A 19,968-nucleotide genomic window follows, 5' to 3' on the forward strand; every position below is an offset into this window, starting at 1 on the left:
GACCCCGGAAAGAGCTGGAGCTGCTGAGGCGCATGAAGTTCAACAGCCAGTTGGTTTTATAACCCTTCAGCTGTGTAACTGACTACGTGGGCTGTCTTCAATGCTGCCTCTCCACAACATGGCTCCGACTAATGCCGTTCAACACTCCTCAGAAGCCGGTAAATACACTCGCGTGGCTTTCTCTGTGTTAGCAGCGTGGACTGTACTGTTAACTGTTAGCCCGCAATGCTATCTGTGTGTGACACGTTATCTTATTGAACTCAGGGCATTTCTGTCCACTTGTGACACCGCGTGTCAACGTCCCTGTGCGTGCTGTGCGTGCGCTGCGTTGACAAGTTACACGAGCTAACTTTAACTTGGTGTGAAACCGGATGCAACAGTTTATTTTGAGTTGAGTTAACGTTAGCTAGCTATGATGGGACATGTATTCCAGTTTAGTCGTTTTATTTTTATAAATGTAGAGAGTACATTTAAGACCTGCCAACAAGAACTACGGGAAGTTGCCTTTTTATGGATTCAACTAATTTAACGTTAGTTTTCCTGTTGTGTGTGTGTGTGTGTGTGTGTGTGTGTGTGTGTGTGTGTGTAGAATCTGCTTTATATGAGCAGATATTGCTCATTAAGCAGTTCAGGTTAGGGGATCAAATATTGAATCCAGGATAGTTTCTCAAATACTAAGATTGGTTGCAAGCATGCACTCCAAAGCCTTGTTTTCATCATATCAAAGGCTCTAATGAGCAAATGGGACAAAATAATATTCAAACTTGTTTTTACGGTAAATAATGGGAGAACACGTGCAGTTCCACTTGGATAGTTATATGCAACTTCTCCAATATAACTAATAAAATGCAACCCACCAAGTATGATGTTAACTTTATATTTTTAGTTACCCTGATTTTATGTTTAGATTGTTAGATTCTATAAAACATTTACCGTAAAAAAAATCCCTGATCAATGTGATGTCTCTTGATTCCAGGATGGCGTTGTCCATTAGAGACTGAGCTGAGGGCGGTGCTGCAGCAAAGGATCATGGTCCTGGACGGCGGTATGGGAACCATGATCCAGCAGCATAAACTAGAAGAGGAAGATTTCAGGGGCGATGAATTTAAAGACCACCCTCTTCCACTGAAGGGCAACAATGACCTTCTGAGCCTCACACAGCCTGATGTCATACGTAACATACACAAGGTAACCTTTTTATTCAGTGCAAACGCAAAGGGCCCATACTCACCCAGAATGCTTTGGCTCACTCACCTTCTGTGATGGAAGCCATGTAGTAACCATGTAACCTTGCGCAATGGTTTCCTGACACCAACGCAGTGTTTAGTGGGAACCGTCCCCAGTGTCTGACCTGTGTCCTCTGTGCTTCTAGGACTACTTGCTGGCCGGTGCTGACATCATAGAGACCAACACATTCAGCAGCACCTCTGTCGCCCAGACAGACTATGGACTGGAACACATGGTAGGGTGTCTAACGCTGTGGATAAATCATGCCAGCTGTCAACATTAGAACAACCCCCCTCGCCCCGTCAGTTACAGTCAATTCTGCCATTTTGTCTGTGTTTTCCCACGTGGTGAAAATCTCCAGGTCTGTGTGCTCGTACCTCGTTCTGTGACCTCGCTCTTATCTCCACCAGAAGCTCCAAAATCCCCCCCGATCTCTGCAATGTTTGTCAGTTGGACAACACTGTACTTGTTTTGGCCTCGTCGAGTACCAAATCATGTATTTGTATGAAGGTTAAAATAAATAATGATGCGGATTCTATGGTTCTAGTTGTCGTTTGCTCTGGGATTTTTACATACAAGGACAAGATAAGGCTATTTCATGTCCCAAACAATAGTGAATACTCTTGGACTCAAACGGTATCAAGATATTATGTTTTCTGGGAACATGCGGATTCTCAAAACACTTTTGTAATCGCTAATTTAGCAGGTCATTTGGTCTAATCTTTCATTGCACTAGTTGTCTAATGTCTTGTATCAATTGTATTCAGCTCATCATTGTAAGTTACAATTCAGCTTGGACAAAGGTTAAAGATAAACAACTTCAATTGTGTCATAACTACACTATTATGATGCGTAACCAATACACAGCCCTCGCAAATAATTCTAAAAGAGTCACAGGCCGGTTTCTCTCTTTTGAAAGTTAAAGCGTGTTCTGCGTTTTCTGTCACAGGCGTATCGTCTCAACAAGGCGTCAGCAGAGCTGGCGAGGATGGCGGCCGATGAAGTCACTAAACAGACTGGTCAGTTGAACTTAAAGCATGCCGTTGTCCGTAGAGAGACCCCTGTGTGTGTGTGTGTGTGTGTGTGTGTGTGTGTGTGTGTGTGTGTGTGTGTGTGTGTGTGTGCGTGTGCGTGTAACCCTGACTGTGATCCGTGATCAGGTTGTAAACGCTATGTGGCCGGGGCAGTGGGTCCCACCAACAAGACCCTGTCCGTGTCCCCGTCTGTGGAGAGGCCCGACTTCCGGAATATCAGTAAGATGACCTCCATTTTTTTTTTTTTTTATCTCTTTGCATTTTAGGACACGTTAAAGTAAGACACAATGGGTTATGGATGTAAGTTCAGCCTGAAAACAAAGACAAGGCACTCGTTAGAGGAGTTTAATCAGGTAGAGCATTCAGCTTTGATCCATCAAGTGAACATATTCATAGTCCCAGTCCCTTGTGTCGTTCATGCTGCTCACTGACCTGCTATCGGTCCCTGAGACACTTGCAAAGAACTTCCATCGTTGGTAAAACCTGGGCCATTTCCTGCCAAAAAAGGACAACATGTAAATGAGTCTCCTAGCAAGGGAATGTGGAGTATGTAATTAGTTTGACTGAAAGGTGTGTTCTGTGTATGTGCTTTCCCCAGCATTTGATGAGCTGGTGGAATCCTACTCGGAGCAGGTCAGAGGGTTGTTGGATGGAGGAGCAGACATCCTTCTAGTTGAAACCATCTTCGATACGGCCAACGCCAAGGTACCAATAATCGGATTTATTTAATTAAGCTAGTTTTATACAACTGAATACTGCCTTACAGTGACTAGAGAAGGACAGCAGTTGAAAGGGGTTTAGTTAATAATTACTTGGTAATCATTATGAAAATGACTTACAATTACTTAGTAATGACTTAAATCCTAAATTGTTTTAATGGAGCTTTACATGTTTGTGGTCATTTGTGTCCCTCAACAGGCTGCCTTGTTTGCCATCGACCTGCTGTTTGAGAAGAGCTACGAGAGGAAACCTATATTTGTAAGTCTACCATGATCCTTTATTCACAATCTCTTTGAAAACATGGCTTGGCGTTTATGGGTTCATACGTGGCCATTTGCAGCACATGTGAAAGCTGTGTTATTTCTGTATTGCAATCCGATAAAGCTTTAAACAAGAGGTGTGTCTGTCAGGGTTTAGGGTTTATTTAAACAGCCTTCTCGTCCTCCCCTTCCTCTCGATGTACAGATCTCAGGGACCATCGTTGACCGGAGTGGACGCACTCTGTCCGGCCAGACGGGAGAAGCCTTTGTAGTGAGCGTTTCCCACATGAATCCTCTATGGTGAGTGGCGGTACATCACACAAACCCATCACCTCTAATACTGCCTCTCTGTGTTCCACTTTCTCACTGGGTTTGTCCCTCTCTGTGTTGCAGCATTGGTCTGAACTGTGCTTTGGGGGCAATAGAGATGAGGCCGTTTATTGAGGCCATCGGAAAAAGCACCACAGCTTTCATTATCTGTTATCCCAATGCAGGTAACCTTCACTCAGTCAAAACAACTTCATCTTCACATCACAGTACAGCCTTTTGTGTAAATCATTTGACTAAGTCTTAAACTAAATAAGCGGTTGCATATAAAGATGTTTATTAGAATGATTACATGCAACAGGTAAACCGACTGCATTGTTGAAAAGGCCTTGAGAAGTTGGAGAAAAATTACAAATGATTTCAAAAGATGCATTTGTTTTTGAATTGATTAGATTAAATATATTTGGAAGTTGTACACAACAACTTACTGTGGGTTAGACTCTATTAAATAGTTTGAATTCTTTAGGTTTTCAGTTTACACACATTAAAAACATCAGTGGATTGAATAAGAAAAGTAAAACACAAAAGCTTTTTGGTAATGGGCATGCACTGAATGTTTAATTGAACCATACATTATGGTACATCCCTGTCAGCCATCTATGCCTAGTGAGGCGGTAGAGCTTTAAGTTTTTGTTTCCACACATTAACCTGTATCTTTTGTCAATGTGTCATGCCACCCAGGATGATGTCATCATGGTTTATTTTTTTCTTTCGGGTTAGGTCTTCCCAACACATTCGGCGGGTACGACGAAACTCCAGCAGTAACAGCCTCCAATTTAAAGGTTGCATTCTATTCAGTTATTTATTGTTATGGCGGATGTTTGATGTAACAGAATTCGTCATCACGGTGCCCAGGAGAACCGTGTATGGGAACAGTTGTTCGCTTTGTGGGACACATATTTGTGGTGCTGCTCTTTATTTACCCACAACTCTCTCACAAGCATTATTGTGAAGACCAACGTATGGAGGTGTCGTATTTATGTTTGTCTGCAGGAGTTTGCTACGGATGGACTAGTGAATATTGTGGGAGGCTGTTGTGGGACGACTCCTGGGCACATCAGGTCAGTGTTTATTTTTTGTATTTTCTGACAAGAAAACTTCAACCCTTCTGTTCAATTGAAAATTGAACATGATTCCCTCCCCTTTTTCTTCCTCATACAGAGCCATCTCTGAAGGAGTCAAACATTGTCAGCCAAGAGTTCCTGCTGCTGATATTTATCAAGACTACATGCTGTTGTCGGGTATTAAAGACTGCTGTCAAACTTAAAAGAAGCAGTCTGTAATATGTTTCTTCTTTTCACTGAGACTTTTTATCTAGAAAAAGCCTCTTTTGTTCTGCTTGGTAGAATATAAAGTAGTGAGTAGAGCACGTGGTCAGATGACTTGGAATACTGTGAATTCTCAAATGGTCATTTATTTATTTACTTCACTGGTCCTCTCCTCATTAGACGCTGGCTGGTTTTCAGGATAATTACCAAATGATGTGAGATGTGGCTAGAACTTGGGTTCATAACGTTGTGAAGATTTTGCAGTCAAAGACGTCTTTGTATTGTGCTGCAGACATATTTACTGAAATGAGTGTGAAGTGTGACATTCTAAAATCCCTGCATGGTTTTCAAATGGAGGTTTGTTAGATTTACCTGGGGGAGCATTTTACAAATCAATAGTGATTACAGTCCTAGTAATAATAGAGTAGACATAGTAGCAACACATCCCTAAACTTTAATTGTGTTTCAAACAAACCAACTGATTTGAATTTGCCTTTATTTTATAAAAAGCCCCATTTCATCTACTAATCCTTGTTAAAACGGAAAGTTAATGTGATAAAATGCCTGTCTTTCCAGGTTTAGAGCCATTCAGGATTGGCCCGTACACCAACTTCGTTAACATCGGTGAGCGCTGCAATGTGGCCGGTTCACGCAAGTTTGCCAAGCTGATCATGTCTGGAAACTATGAGGTGAGACAGATTGAGTGCTATTTTCATTATTATTGGCATTATGTTTAATTTGTCCAAAATTCCGAAGCATAGCTCAAATTCTAGCTTGAACACAACTGTTTATTTGGAATGTGCTTCTCTGTTTGATGTCCAGGAGGCTCTAAGCATCGCCAAGGCCCAGGTGGAGATGGGAGCCCAGGTTCTGGATATAAACATGGACGAAGGGATGCTGGAGGGGCCCTCGGCGATGGCCCGGTTTTGTAACTTAATTGCTTCTGAACCAGACATTGCTCGGGTAAGAGTTTTAAAGAACCCATCTTGAAACAATTTTTTTTGCCATGTCACCATATTGGGTGTATTACAAATGAATCAAATCTCCAATAGGTGCATATCAAAACCAGACAAATGTAACACATTACCACCATCAGGTGATAGTTTTGGGTATGAACAAATACCTGCAGGCTGATGACCTTCCAATTGGCCTTAGCTGTTATTTGTTTTGTGCTAATTTGCAAATATTGGCTTGCCAACATGCTAAACTAAGACGGTGACCTAACTAAACACGGCATATTAGCAGTCATTGCGAGCATGTTAGCATGCTGACGTTAGCATTCAGCCTCTGCCGTCTCCCAGCCCCTAACCCTCTGTCCCATCAACACTACGCAAACTAGCAAAGGTGCATGTAACATGGACCAGTGTCTTATTGGTCCATCCGGATTGGTGCCCAAAGGGCCTCCCTGTGCATTGTCACTTGTGTGTGTGCGGCATGCCAGGGAATACAAACTTGTTTCAGTGTTCAAATGGTTACTTTCTAATAAGACGTTTAGCCTCTTTGACCTTGAACAGTTGCGTGCTTGCATTGTTTTTCTCCTTGTATCCTCTCCTGGTCTACTTTATCCCGTGAACCTGGTAAAAGCTAGCCTTATCTCCTCCCCAGGTTCCTCTGTGTATCGACTCCTCTAACTTCTCAGTGATCGAGGCCGGGTTGAAATGCTGCCAGGGGAAGTGCATTGTAAACAGTATCAGTCTGAAGGAGGGGGAGGAGGAGTTCCTGCACAGAGCTGGCACTGTGAAGCGCTACGGAGCTGCTGTGGTGGTCATGGCCTTCGATGAGGAGGGACAGGTGAGGGACAAACTTGCCTAGATTTTGTGTCACACTTTCACACAGAGAACTCACTCTTAAGAGCTGACAAGTCTGCTGTCCCACTCTAGGCCGCAGATACAGACCGTAAAGTGGAGATCTGCACTCGGGCGTACGAGTTGCTGGTCAATAAAGTTGGATTTGACCCCAATGACATCATTTTTGACCCCAACATCCTCACCATCGGTACGGGCATGGAGGAACACAACGACTACGCCATCTATTTCATCCGAGCCACCAAAGTTATCAAGGTGATTTTGACAGAACCACAGTGGCTGCTTTCCTCCCTCCCAAAGCACGCACAGGTGGCCCACTCCCCATGCAGCAGTCCCTCTCAGCTACAGGCAGAGCAGACAAAGCTCTCCGTCCAGACTGTAAATGACTTGTGCTTGCTCAGAAAGGGTCAAACATTTGTGTGTGTGTGTGTTTACGTAGGAGAAATTACCAAAGGCCAGGGTGAGTGGAGGGCTGTCCAACCTGTCCTTCTCCTTCAGAGGGATGGAGGCCATCAGAGAAGCAATGCATGGAGCCTTTCTCTACCATGCCATCAAGGTAAACACTAACACACAGCCATCTGACGTGGGCGGAGTCCTCCAACAAGCGCAGAAGCTGAACTAAGCGGTCCTTGAAATGGGACGATCTGGCCTACAGGGGGACTTGCTGCTTGCTTCATTAGCTTTTTCTCCGTTGCCTAGCAACCTGCTGCGGTTGATAGTAAAAACCTAAAAATGCACAGATGGTAATCTTTTTTTAATTTAGGAAGATGTGCTTCACCTCCATAGCATGATATATTTTTGAGTTATTTTCAGATCTTTTAGCAAAGAACATTTTCCGGTCAATTTAAGTAAAAAATTGATTAATCCATCAACTTTTAGCTAAAAGTAATGTTGCAATCTCATGGCCGAGGAAATCAATTGATACATTTAATAAAAACGGCGGCAAACACATTTATTATCTTGTATGCACATATTTTTTCTTGCATAGGAAATGAGCTAATTAAACTGTAGTCTTAAAATACGTCCAAGCTACAGTAGCTGAATGTCACCACTGCATTATTCTTTTTCAGCGTAATGGTGCTTTTTCCTGGCTCTGTAAAACAAATTGTAAAGTTAGTTTATAATCAAACCACAAAAGGAGCAAGCCAACCAAGTTCAGTTTCTTTGTTTATTTATTCTCAACATTTGTAACATTACTGACTTAGAAAGTGTCATTTCAGGTCTTGTCTACCTGAGCTCACTTTGATCCATTTATCTAAAGTATAAACTATCTATATAACGTTCAAAGCATCAGTAGGATGTTAGTCAGCCTATGTGTGACAGTTGAGGCATTAAAGTGACTTTTCATTATAAATGCGGGCAGACGAGCTGCCGGTGACAGCCCTGCGGCTACCGGTAACGGGTGCTGGTCGATTGAGGTATTTGTTATTAATGTATGTTTGTACATAAGTACATGGACCCAGGAGGGATCCAGGTGAGACGGACAGCCAGGGTCGCTCTGGCGGATAAAGCCCTGTATCTCCTGCCTACCAAACAGAATTCCAGGCTTTCGCCCTGTCGCTCACACTCACTTCCTGTCATCTGTCCCCTGCCCCGTTTCCAGGATGGGATGGACATGGGCATAGTGAATGCTGGGAACCTTCCGGTCTATGATGACATAGATAAAGAGCTGCTGTCAATGTGTGAAAACCTCATCTGGAACCGAGACGCCGAGGCTACTGAGAAACTACTGGCCTACGCACAGGTACACACACACATCCACACCGACAATACTGCCTTCAGTTTAGTTGACAGATGACGACTTCATTGCTTATGTTCACAGAACAATGTGAAAGGAGCCAAGAAGGTGGTTCAGACAGACGAATGGAGACATGCGAATGTGGAGGAAAGGTTGGAGTACGCTCTCATTAAGGTAACATCTGATGACCTCAACATGAAGAACACTTCCACGTATGGGTGTCAACGGCTCCCTAATACTCATCTCTGAGTGTGCCTTATCATCAATTGACCTCAAAAATTATTTTCTTCTGATTTGTCTATTTTTTCTTATAATGGGCACATCAGTTCAGAAGGATTATGCAGTTTAAAGTGAAAGTCGTCAATGGACACAGCTGAGAATTGCATTAAGAAAAACAATGTAAAGCGGTTTTACCACGATTAACATTTTAACCCTATGTTCACCTTGTCTTATCTTACAAAATATCCAGACCCAAGATAATTCCCCTGTTTTACTCTCTTCTCTTGTGTAATGGTATATTGTGTGTTGCTGCTGCCAGGGAATAGACAAGTATGTGGTGGAGGACGTGGAGGAGTGTAAGGCTCAGGTCGACCGCTACACTCGTCCCCTTCACATCATCGAGGGCCCCCTGATGAACGGCATGAAGGTGGTGGGGGACCTCTTCGGAGCTGGCAAGATGTTTCTTCCACAGGTAGGACGCCAACCAAGCAGTAACCCCAAAAGTTTAAAAAAAAAAAAAAAAAAAAAAAAACATTTCTGGTTGTCTCTATTATAACTGGTGTTTGGGTCACAGAACATGTGTTTGCCAGATTTTGAAAACGTCAGCTGTGTTTTTGCAGAAATGTTTTAAAGGCACTTTTGTATTGGCTTCACTCTCTCGAACGGGAGGTCGACAAATCTATTTTGGAGTTAACGTTTTGAAACGGTAATCAAAGTCCAAGACGGTGTGTATTTGCAGGTGATCAAGTCTGCTCGTGTAATGAAGAAGGCGGTGGGCTATCTGATCCCTTTCATGGAGAAGGAGAGGGAGGAGATGATGGCCCTGTCGGGGTCGACTGAGGAAATGGTCAGTCTCCACTTAATAAGCCTTAGTTTGCTCTTATTTCTCCCAAGATATTCTCACATGAATTATTTTCCCCTGAGACCTATTCTTGAAGTCCCCATGATGTTCAACGTAGCATATATCTAGAAGACCTTTTAAAAAGTACATTCATTTATATAGGCTATAGGAAATAACTCATAACTACCTGATGTGTTTTTTGGCTTGTTTGACATGCTGTAAAACGCTATCGGTCATTCAATTAACGGGTTGATTGTGCTAAATTAGTGTCAGAAGTCCGACTGCAGCTGGTTCCCCCTGTTGCCCTCTGTGGCTCACCTTATTTTAGGTATAAAATAAAAACTCGAGTCTCTCTTGAGCCACTGATTTATTTAGCTTTATTTAACTTTTTGGCCGGGCCTAAAATATGAAGGAAAATAATGAAGAGAGAAGAGAAGATGTGGTGGAGTAGCTATATGATTAGCTAAAACATGGTCCGTCTGTAGCCTGTATCTCTGGCTCCTCTGATGCTTTGTCCCTGGTCTGCAGGATCCCTACCAAGGCACCATAGTCCTGGCTACAGTGAAGGGAGACGTCCATGATATCGGCAAGAACATTGTGGGTGTGGTGCTGGGTTGCAACAACTTCAGGTAAAAAGGGTTCATTTCTAGCCCTATTTATACTCTCCTACTAGCATTAGCAGTGTGTAAGGACTCCCTCCACATGGTGTCTTGTGAGCCAGGGGGGCTGTCAGCTAACGCAGCCGACAGCGTTCAGTGCTGACAGAGCAAACGGCACTGAGGGAATTCAGAGATTCACGTGCACTGACATGAACACTTGGCCATTCTGGCTAGGTCTGATTACAAACACACACCGAAGGAGAGTAACATACTGTCTGCTGGTATATGCTCTGAATATGGAATTCAACACCGCCACAAAGAAGGAACAGACAAATGAAAAGAGATCTGTGATGTTTCTCGTCTTTCAGAGTGATCGACCTGGGTGTGATGGTTCCCTGTGATCGGATCCTCAGAGAGGCCATTACACACAAAGCAGGTACTGTGTACACTTAAGATCTCTATTGCTCCAAATGTAAGCTATGAGAAAGCTACTCCAATCCTAATTATTCTCATGTCCAGAACTCGTCTGCCTCTCAGTGAAACACAACAATATTTATCAAGGTTATCATCCGAACACGGACATTGTAGGTGATTATTGGGTTTTTATGCTTAGTTGTGACTTTTTATTTGCTATACTAACATAACAATATTTTTTTTTGTATTTGCTAGATGATGAATAAGAATATCAGTTATATTTCACAAAAAGAAGAACCCACTTGTAGCCAAATTTCTGAATGAATGGCCAATCCAAATGCTTAAAGTGCTTAAAATCTGCTGAATCAATGAGGGGTGTTTGTTCCTGCAGATGTCATTGGCCTGTCTGGTCTCATCACCCCCTCTCTGGATGAGATGATCTACGTTGCCAAAGAGATGGAGAGACTGGGAATGACAACGCCACTGCTGATTGGAGGAGCCACCACATCAAAGTAACATACATAAATATACAGAAAGGAGGAGAGTGAGGGTGCTGGGGGAGGCGGGTCTTCTAGAAACAGAACTGTGGACCGGTTTGCTTCCAACTTCCTGTTGGGCCTTTGTCAGCGGGCCTGATTTGAGCCCACTGATCCATATGGATAATGGATGAATGAATTCATTAATAATGTATTTGTATGTAACCTTACGTGGACCTTCAGTTCTTCCATAACTGCTGATAATCTGCAGTGGTCTCTTGGGTAATTGGTGTTTTCTTTGCGTTGCCACAGGATGCATACGGCAGTAAAGATCGCCCCGCGCTACACTTCTCCTGCTATCCATGTTCTGGACGCCTCCAGGAGCGTGGTGGTGGTGAGACATTTTTCAATCCATTGTATTCATTTTGTATGAATATGAGTGTATTTAGAAATGGGCTTTTGAGAAATAAAATTGTTTTAGCATATGGATTTAAAAGAGCGCTGGCTCTGGCTGCTTTGGGACTCTTATGTTGACCTACCATTGGATTTTCTACTCCAGCAGGTCAAGAGAAAATATTAGAAAATGTCTAAATAAATTGTTAACAAATCTACAACAGTTGACAGCCTACGAAGGCAACATATTAGATTAAATTCAGAACTTCTTTGGGGGGGGAAATAATTGTGTTTGTGTCCCTCCCACCCTCCCTCCTGTCTGTCTGTGTCAGTGCTCACAACTTCTGGATGAGGCCATGAGGGATGAGTACTTTGAGGACCTGAAGGAGGAGTATGAGGAGATCCGACAGGAGCACTACGACTCCCTGAAGGTAACCATGCTTACTGTTATGGACTAGAGGGGATTTTACTCCTCTGGCTCCTTTAATCATAGATTATGTCAAAAACGCTTGGTTTATTCCCCCTCCCACCCTGGTCATTGTAGTTTTTAAAAATAGGGAATTTGTTGCACTATTGAGTGGTGGATTAATCCTCATTTGCTTTTTTCTAAATATGCTTGTTAACGCATAAGTATAGAATATCCAAATCTCTCAGATCATCAAAGTATGCAACCAAGATAGGATAGAAAATCCTTAAATTCTTTTTTTAATTATTAGAATAATAATCCATAAAACACAAAAACAGCCCTTTCAGTCTGGTTACCACCTTTTGGTTGCAACGGGGTTGGAAAAAAAAAAAAAACTTTCCACAGGAAATGTCATTTTGCAAAATCATATAACATTGAACTTAAATGTAGTTGAGAAGAAGACTATGCTAGCGTAGGTCAGCTGGACCCTGGGTGCAGGTGGTAGGGAACATAAAAAAATAGTCTTTGAACGTCTGTCATTACCGAGCACACTGACCTGTTTACTTTTTACAGCAGTGAGTAGAATGTATGTATGTCCACACAAAAGTACACCATCTCCTCCAGGGTTTCTCCTACCATTCACTAGCAGGGCACGGTTGTTACATTTACAATTATCCACTTATTTCTGCGTACGGGGTGTTCCGTCCCAATGGGCATTAACAGACACGTGCGCGCATTGTTGTTCAATGAAAGAAGTTCTACTCCCAAATGAATTAAGTCAAATGTAATTTAAAAAAAACAATGTTTTGCATGCATATCTGCTTATGACAAAAGCAAGGTTTTCATATGTATGACAAGGTAAATGCAGTTAATTTACCCCAAACTTTAACTTTATTCCTGTGTATTCCAACTTTAACTGTACATTGCCCTCAACTAGAACAACGGTAAAAAACCTTCGTCTTGTCCTAGTGGAGCACAAAGTGAACTGTCAATCCATATAGGTTATTAGAAAATGGGTCTCTCAGAATAGATACGCTTCTATTTTAATAAAAAATGTATCTATCCTCCCTGACCCTGTGCGCCTTTGGTTCAAAGTCTATTTTTGGCAATTTAGTGAAGTATAATCTGAATTAGCTGCTGTTCACACAAATCGCACAAATATTTTGCTGTATCCTGGAGTCTGTGTGGAACGGATGACAGAATTCTACTTCTCCCTCATCAACTCTTTTAGCACTTGACTTTCTGCATCATCAGTCGTCAATGAGGACATAGAAAACTGCCTCATTTTCAAATTCAAGAAAGAAAGAAAAGAGCATTGGAAAAGGATGATGCATCCAAACTGCCACGACGCTGTGAAACTGTACATCCATTCATGTATGCTCACACTTTGACATCATGCACTTTTGTGTCCTCTGATGGCCTTCTGCTCTAGTCCTGTAAATCAGTTGGCTACTAATGATATCCAACAATTGGATGTCCTGGATATTTGGTTGGTTGGTTGGTTGGTTGGTTGGTTGGTGTGTGCCTGCCCATACATTACAAACAAGTGGAGTTTAAAATATGTGCCCTCTGTTTCCTCAGGATCGTAGGTATTTGTCTCTTTCCCAGGCCAGAGACAAGGCTTTACATATCGACTGGCTGTCTCTGCCACAACCAGGTGAGTTTACACGGATCAATGACATCCAAGGTCATTAATTAGCTCCTAATAGGAACGTTCTGTTTGTCTCATGGACCAATCTCATTTTGAAATGCGGCCTAACATCCAACATTTAGTCATTAAATTGAACATTGTTTGGAGAACCCAAAGAGACGCTTTCTGCTTTTACAAGCACTCCTATTGGACCTGCATTGATGGTAAGGTGGGGCCCTCAGCAGCTACATTGCTGCTCCCTCCATACCAGACAGATGCTGTTGTCCACATTAGTCACACTAAAACATGAGCAAATACTGAACAATCCCTTTAAAGTAGGATACACTGGTCTCCTTTTGCTTCAATGAGTAAGCTCCCTACGTGGGCCTTTTGAAATCCATGTGTGCTCATCCTCTGTGTTCCAGTGCGTCCTCAGTTCCTGGGCACCCGAGTGTTTGAGTGCTACGACCTGCACAGCCTGCTGGCCTTCATCGACTGGAAGCCTTTCTTTGATGTGTGGCAGCTGAGGGGAAAATACCCCAACAGAGGTTACCCCAAGATCTTCAAGGACAAGGCCGTTGGTAAGAGCTTGACATCTGTCACCAACCTCTGTTGTGCTACATATATATTAATCAAATGTTGCCTGTGCATCTTGTTCAGCAATGTCAACAAAACTGTAAATATAAAATAACCAAGATATCCTTTAAAATTCAATATTGTAGTATATTGTATATTTCCTAATGAATATAGACTGTAAATTTGATTTTGACTAGTACAGTGACATCATCTTGCAAGCCAAAATAAAGAAACGGCACATTGTCAGTAGTGAGTCAGTGAAACTCCCTGCAGCTGAAACCACGTCTGACCTCTCTACGCATTTGACTTCCTGCAGGTGTGGAGGCTCGCCGAGTCTTTGATGAGGCCCAGCAGATGCTCAACCAGATGATTGACAGCGGTAGTCTGACTGGGCGGGGCCTGGTGGGCTTCTGGCGCGCCCAGAGTGATGGCGACGACATCCGCGTCTATAAAGACGACGTCGCCGTACATTCAGACACGGAGCCACTCGGCACATTCCACGGTTTACGGCAACAGGCGAGTTTGATAGAGCGCTGGGGTACATTTCATCTGTAAGTTTAGTGTCCATCATACAAAGGGCCACAAATCCAGCTCTCAGCAGGAGCCTGTTGCTTCTGAATGGGACTTTCATGACGTAGGCAGAAATGCGTGGTGATACATTACCAAAGTAACAGTAGCACTGTGTGTGTGTGTGTGTGTGTGTTTTGCAGGCAGAAAAGGACAGCTCCAGTTCAGAGCCCTACCTGTGTGTGTCTGATTTTGTTGCCCCCGTCGACAGCGGTGTGACGGACTACATCGGCGTGTTCGCTGTGGGCGTGTTTGGCGCCGAGGAGCTGAGTCAGCAGTTCCAGGCTAACGGAGACGACTACAGCAGCATCATGGTCAAAGCCCTGGCTGACCGATTGGCTGAGGTACAGTAGGGAAGCTGCGTTCCTGCTCCGTGACCGTGTTGCAGCCCCTACTACAACCTGCTGTCCCTCCCCCCCAGGCCTTTGCCGAGGAGCTCCATGCCCGCGTGCGTAAGGAGCTGTGGGGCTACAGCACTGACGAGGCGCTGCAGGCCTCAGACCTCCACAGAATCCGGTACCAGGGCATCAGACCTGCAGCTGGTTATCCCAGTCAGCCTGACCACACAGAGAAGAGCACCATGTGGAGCCTGGCTGGGATCCAGGAGAAGACTGGTGAGGGCACGCTGCTGTCACATGCTGCTGGGGTATTGTGTTCCAATGAGGCATGGCTCAAGCTCAAACAAAAAAAGCCTTTGAAACTAGACATAAAAGGTGATTTGGAGGTCCATGATCACTAATGAAACAGGGAAAAATAAAGGTAACCGGGGCTAAAAACACAGGGATTTGTGTCGCTTGTTGGTTTGAATCATGTCAAGCCCACTATCCAATGTCTGTAGGGTCATAAAATGGAAATGGTACATGTTGAGTTATACTTTAGAGAAATAAAATACTTACATGAAACCTTAATCTTATCTTTACCTAAACGACTTTTTTCCAGTAAAATATGTATATATCAAACAAGATTATGAAAGGCTCATGTATTGTATAGAAAAAGAAACTAATCGAGGATATTTCTGTTAAATCAAAGCTATTCTAATTGTTCAAGTATTATTATGAAACACTGTTTTGTGTGTGTGTGTGTGTGTGTGTGTGTGTGTGTGTGTAGGTATTTATCTCACGGAGTCACTGGCCATGATGCCTGCTGCCTCGGTGTCTGGACTTTACTTCTCCCACCCGAAGGCCTCGTACTTCGCTGTGGGCAAGATCACCAAAGAACAGGTTTGGCTAACCACCCTCATCTTTTCACTGCTACAGATAACTATAGAAAACGTTGCTCATAAATACCAGACCAGCACTGTTATGGTGCGTCTTGCTGTTTTGTGAGTCCTCAGCTGATTTTGAGCTTGTTACAAATCTCTGTCTTTATTGGGAGAACTCTGGACAGGACTCACAGACGACTGTAAGTGACTGATGGCCCGGGTGGCACCGTGTGTGAATGATGACCACTAGTGTTAAAGCGCTTTGAGTGGTTTAAGATACACAAGCACAGTCCATGTTCCATTTAGGGATTCCAGAAGAGTAGATGCGTGCTTTGAAGCCCGGATGTTAATAGGACATTAATATTGTATTAATGATTATAATATAATGTGAAAGCATAACAACCTTGCCTTACTAATAAAAAGAAAATGACCTAATTCTTGTTTTAATCCCTTAGTAAACAAGAGTTTAATTTCTCAATCTTCAACTCTTTCAAGTCTTCTTCAATACAGCATGATTAATGAAAGAAAGTAATGAGATATGTATCTATTGCATATAATTGTGTGTGTGTACACATCTATATATGAACTTTGTATATACATATTTTGTGAGGTGACTACTAAATATTAAGTCTTTTACTTTTAAATACACTATGGTGTTCATTTAGTAAATGATGGTTCATTTGGAGGCAATATATAACATAGACCATAAAGAGGGGTAGCCGTAAGGGCGGGGCTACCTTCTGATTGAAAGATTACTTTCACAGCGTTGTCATGCCTACGGCCTGTCTGTTTTTATCCATCTTCGATCTTCCCTAATGTTGACTGTAACCATTTTGCCTTTGCACGTTGCCTAAAAACCAGCGACATGTCTTTTATAATATTGTCTTTGTGTTTAAAATGCTTTTTGGGCCTCTTTAATACTGTCACTTTCAGCTAGTCATGACTGCGTTTGAAAACTTCCAAAATCAAATGGTGGAGTGAATAAGTTAAGCGTGTGGTCGGATGTATAGTGTTTTTTTTTTTATATTGACAAAACAAATTGTGCGTTGTGAGGAATCTGTTAACATGTATGGATTTCAACCATTTTTTTTTTTTTGGAGAAGTTTAGCCACAAAATCTGGTTAAAGTTTTCTTGTCTCTGTTCTTGTCTTCAGGTGGAGGACTACGCTGCAAGGAAAGGGATGCGGGTGGAGGAGGCGGAGAGGTGGCTGGCGCCCATCCTGGGCTACGACAGCGAGGCGTAGTGAAGTGGACCAACACAGAACCAGGTTTACATCGGACCAATGTGCTGTAGCCCACAGGGGGGGTCCTTACCACGCTGCTTTCACACGGCTGTAAAAACACTTCTTTTCAGTCCTTTTGTGCCAAAGGGTATGACTTACGAATACTATGCACATGCTTGCATTTTATGAAATTATGACTGATTCAAATGGAGGGAAATAATTTGTCGGCATTACATCATAGCAGATCTTCGATCGAGCTAAAACAATATAATTTTTTCTGAATGTTGAGATTGGAAATTGTTTTAGCGCTCATCGCTGTCGACATGGTTGACCGATGCAATGTCGTTTATAAAACATTTAAAGAGAGACAAAGCATTACGCGTCGGGGATATCAAATTTGAGAGTTCGCCGATTTGATTTCTTTGGGATTTAAATGAAAAGATTGGCATCAATCTCATGTCTTTGGAACTCCAGTCAGAATGTGGTTATATCAAAGAAAAAGTATATATTTTATTGCAAGGGAAAGTTTTCCGTTTTATATTTGATGGAGCCAACGAATTTTGTTGCAGTCAAGCGATTACAATATGTATGAAAGCCCATTGAGAACACTACAACCACACAGTAAACGCATTTTTTCCTATTTTATTTTCATTATTTATAAACATGTTCACATCAATATTTGCATTGAGTCAGAAGTGTACAGTAATGTACACATTACACTTTTGATTGTTTAATGGTGATTACTTAAAAGCCATATAGAAAAATGGGTTTTATTTTTACAGTCCAGTTACAAAATGACCACGGATGAGGTTAAATATTTCATTCATAGTAAATATCTCTTATCATTTTAGACCTATGTATGTTACATCATTTCTTTGTATCAATCCTTGAGACAACACTCAATGAATTCAACCTTTCCCATCTCCTTTCACCCTGATAAAGTTATCAATAGGAGTCCTCGCTTTCATTTTTTTAATCAGTATGCAAGTTATTTATTAACTTGCACACGTTGTTTAAATTTAACCAGTTATTGTATTGGTGCGTATTTCTTTAGCCATTTACTCATTCAAAGTGTTAGGTACAAATTCTACTTGAGTTTCCATAAGATATTGTCTGCATGCGTTTCACATGTGTCTTAAAAGCCTTGATGTGCTGCAGTGGTTGAGCTCAGTCTCTATGAAATTGTTTTAATCGTTTTTTCTCTTATATTGAAAAGTGTTATGAATAAATAATGACTGCATCTCAAACACTGTGAAACAGGAGAAATGTTTTATTTTTTTTAATAAATCCTCATAACACATTTTCTGTCAGTTTATTTCTCCAGTCCACCATTAAGAAAAATAATGTTGATGATATTTTGGTATACATTTTTCATAGAGGTTATGTAATGCTATTCAGGACATTTTTGTCTTAATAGTCGTAGATATTATGAACAAAAATAAAAGTACTTAATGCCTTCTGTGTTTTCACAACTTTGCATGGTCACCCTTTCAACTGTGGCATCTATCCGCAGAGCAAAGGCTCTGCTCGCTTTACCATTCGCCCCTGTCCGGGAAAAAAAGGATTTATTAACCAACAGTTAAATACGATTACAGAGTGAAATGTGGAAGGATTAGTAATGTATTGTGCTGAATAGATTCCAACCTCAAAGCATGTATCGCCAGAGATTCTGCCCGTTCTCTCCTCATTACGGTCCTTTGAATCTTGCGGGGTGTGTCCTTTGTGTTGCAGCCGTATGTGATTGGCTGCTCATTAAAACGTAGCTCCTCCTACGTTAGTCATCGTGACATTCCATGCTGCCTCCACCTGAAACCGTCTCATTATTTTGACATCACAATGCATTACATGATTATACCTTTGTGTCGCCATCCTGCATGGAGGTCTATGCAAAGAAGCGGGCCCCCATTTCTGTCTGACCACCTGGTGATGTGGTGCAGCGAGAACAACCTGGAGCTTAACAAGACAGTGAAGACAGTGGAGATGGTCGTGGACTTCAGGAAGAACGCAGCCCCACCTTCCCCCCTCACCTTGTGTGACTCCCCCGTCACCACTGTGGACTCCTTCCGTTTCCTGGGTTCCATCATCACACAGGACCTCAAGTGGGAGCTGAACATCCGCTCCATCACCAAGAAGGCCCAGCAGAGGTTGTTCTTCCTGAGGCAGCTGAAGAAATTCAACCTGCCAAAGACGATGATGGTGCACTTCTACACGGCCACCATCGAGTCCACCCTCTGCTCCTCCATCACAGCGTGTCATCCGCTCTGCAGAGAGGGTGATTGGCTGCAATCTTCCGTCTCTCCAGGACTTGTTTGCTTCCAGGACTTTGAAGCGGGCCAGAAAGATTGTAGCCGACCCCTCCCACCCCGGACATGAACTGTTTGTGCCCCTTCCATCCGGCAGGAGGCTGAGGTCCATCAGAACTAAGACCTCCCGCCACACAAATAGTTTCTTCCCTTCGGCAGTCGGGCTCATCAACAGAGCCCAGGCCCCCCCTGACTGACTCTGACTCCCATGCTCATTCTTCACTGTGTCACTTTCACTTGTCACTTTGTTTAGCTGGTGCACTTTATCTTTATTTTTATTTCTAATTTTATCTTATTTCCTCTAACTTACTAACCCATAGCTTTAGTTTTTAGCGTACTAACCCATAGCATAGATTTAATTATACTTTTATTTTAATTTTATCTTATTTGCACTATGTCGTCATTATTGTACTGTCTTCTGTCATGCACCAACCGCCAAGACAATTTCCATGTATGTCCAACATATTATGGCAATAAACGTTTCCTGATCCCTGATTTCTGATTCACGCCGATCCTCAACTGGTCACTGGAGCTAAGTGAAGTCACCTCCACCTTCAAATGCTGCACCATCATCCCGGGCCCCCGTAATCCTCCATCACAGGATTAAGTGACTACAGGCCTGACGCCTGTGGTCCGGTCATGACCCACCAGAAGAACAGGGCCCCTGCTGTTTACTTACCGGGCCAACAAGTCTGTGGTGCATTCAACATAAGACTGCACCACCTGCTCCATCACCTCACC

At 42.7% G+C, this 19,968-nt stretch overlaps 1 protein-coding gene across 1 annotated transcript; it reads left to right on the forward strand.

Moving 5' to 3' along the window:
- Positions 1-2: 2 nt before the first annotated feature.
- mtr (5-methyltetrahydrofolate-homocysteine methyltransferase) lies at positions 3-18,224 on the forward strand. The gene is made up of 33 exons (XM_062559910.1): positions 3-158; positions 977-1,188; positions 1,373-1,462; positions 2,177-2,246; positions 2,388-2,480; positions 2,860-2,966; positions 3,180-3,239; positions 3,447-3,541; positions 3,635-3,735; positions 4,289-4,350; positions 4,562-4,629; positions 4,730-4,809; positions 5,413-5,525; positions 5,659-5,799; positions 6,442-6,627; positions 6,717-6,896; positions 7,081-7,197; positions 8,245-8,385; positions 8,464-8,553; positions 8,918-9,070; positions 9,338-9,445; positions 9,968-10,068; positions 10,407-10,474; positions 10,844-10,964; positions 11,241-11,322; positions 11,654-11,752; positions 13,309-13,384; positions 13,783-13,938; positions 14,250-14,453; positions 14,648-14,844; positions 14,922-15,114; positions 15,608-15,720; positions 16,856-18,224. Exons 1-33 carry the CDS (start codon positions 101-103, stop codon positions 16,943-16,945), a joined length of 3,825 nt encoding a protein of 1,274 aa, XP_062415894.1. The 5' UTR covers positions 3-100; the 3' UTR covers positions 16,946-18,224.
- Positions 18,225-19,968: the final 1,744 nt, after the last annotated feature.

Source organism: Pungitius pungitius, chromosome 21 (genome assembly GCF_949316345.1).
Source record: "Pungitius pungitius chromosome 21, fPunPun2.1, whole genome shotgun sequence".
Taxonomy (NCBI): Eukaryota; Metazoa; Chordata; class Actinopteri; order Perciformes; family Gasterosteidae; genus Pungitius; species Pungitius pungitius.

What these genes read in the sequence shown, in the direction of transcription:
- mtr (XM_062559910.1), top strand. Translation starts at nt 101, where the DNA reads ATGCTGCCTCTCCACAACATGGCTCCGACTAATGCCGTTCAACACTCC. An exon ending in TCAACACTCCTCAGAAGCCG is followed by an intron (nt 159 to 976) that starts GTAAATACACTC and finishes TCTTGATTCCAG; the next exon opens with GATGGCGTTGTCCATTAGAG. An exon ending in TTCTCTACCATGCCATCAAG is followed by an intron (nt 7,198 to 8,244) that starts GTAAACACTAAC and finishes CCCCGTTTCCAG; the next exon opens with GATGGGATGGACATGGGCAT.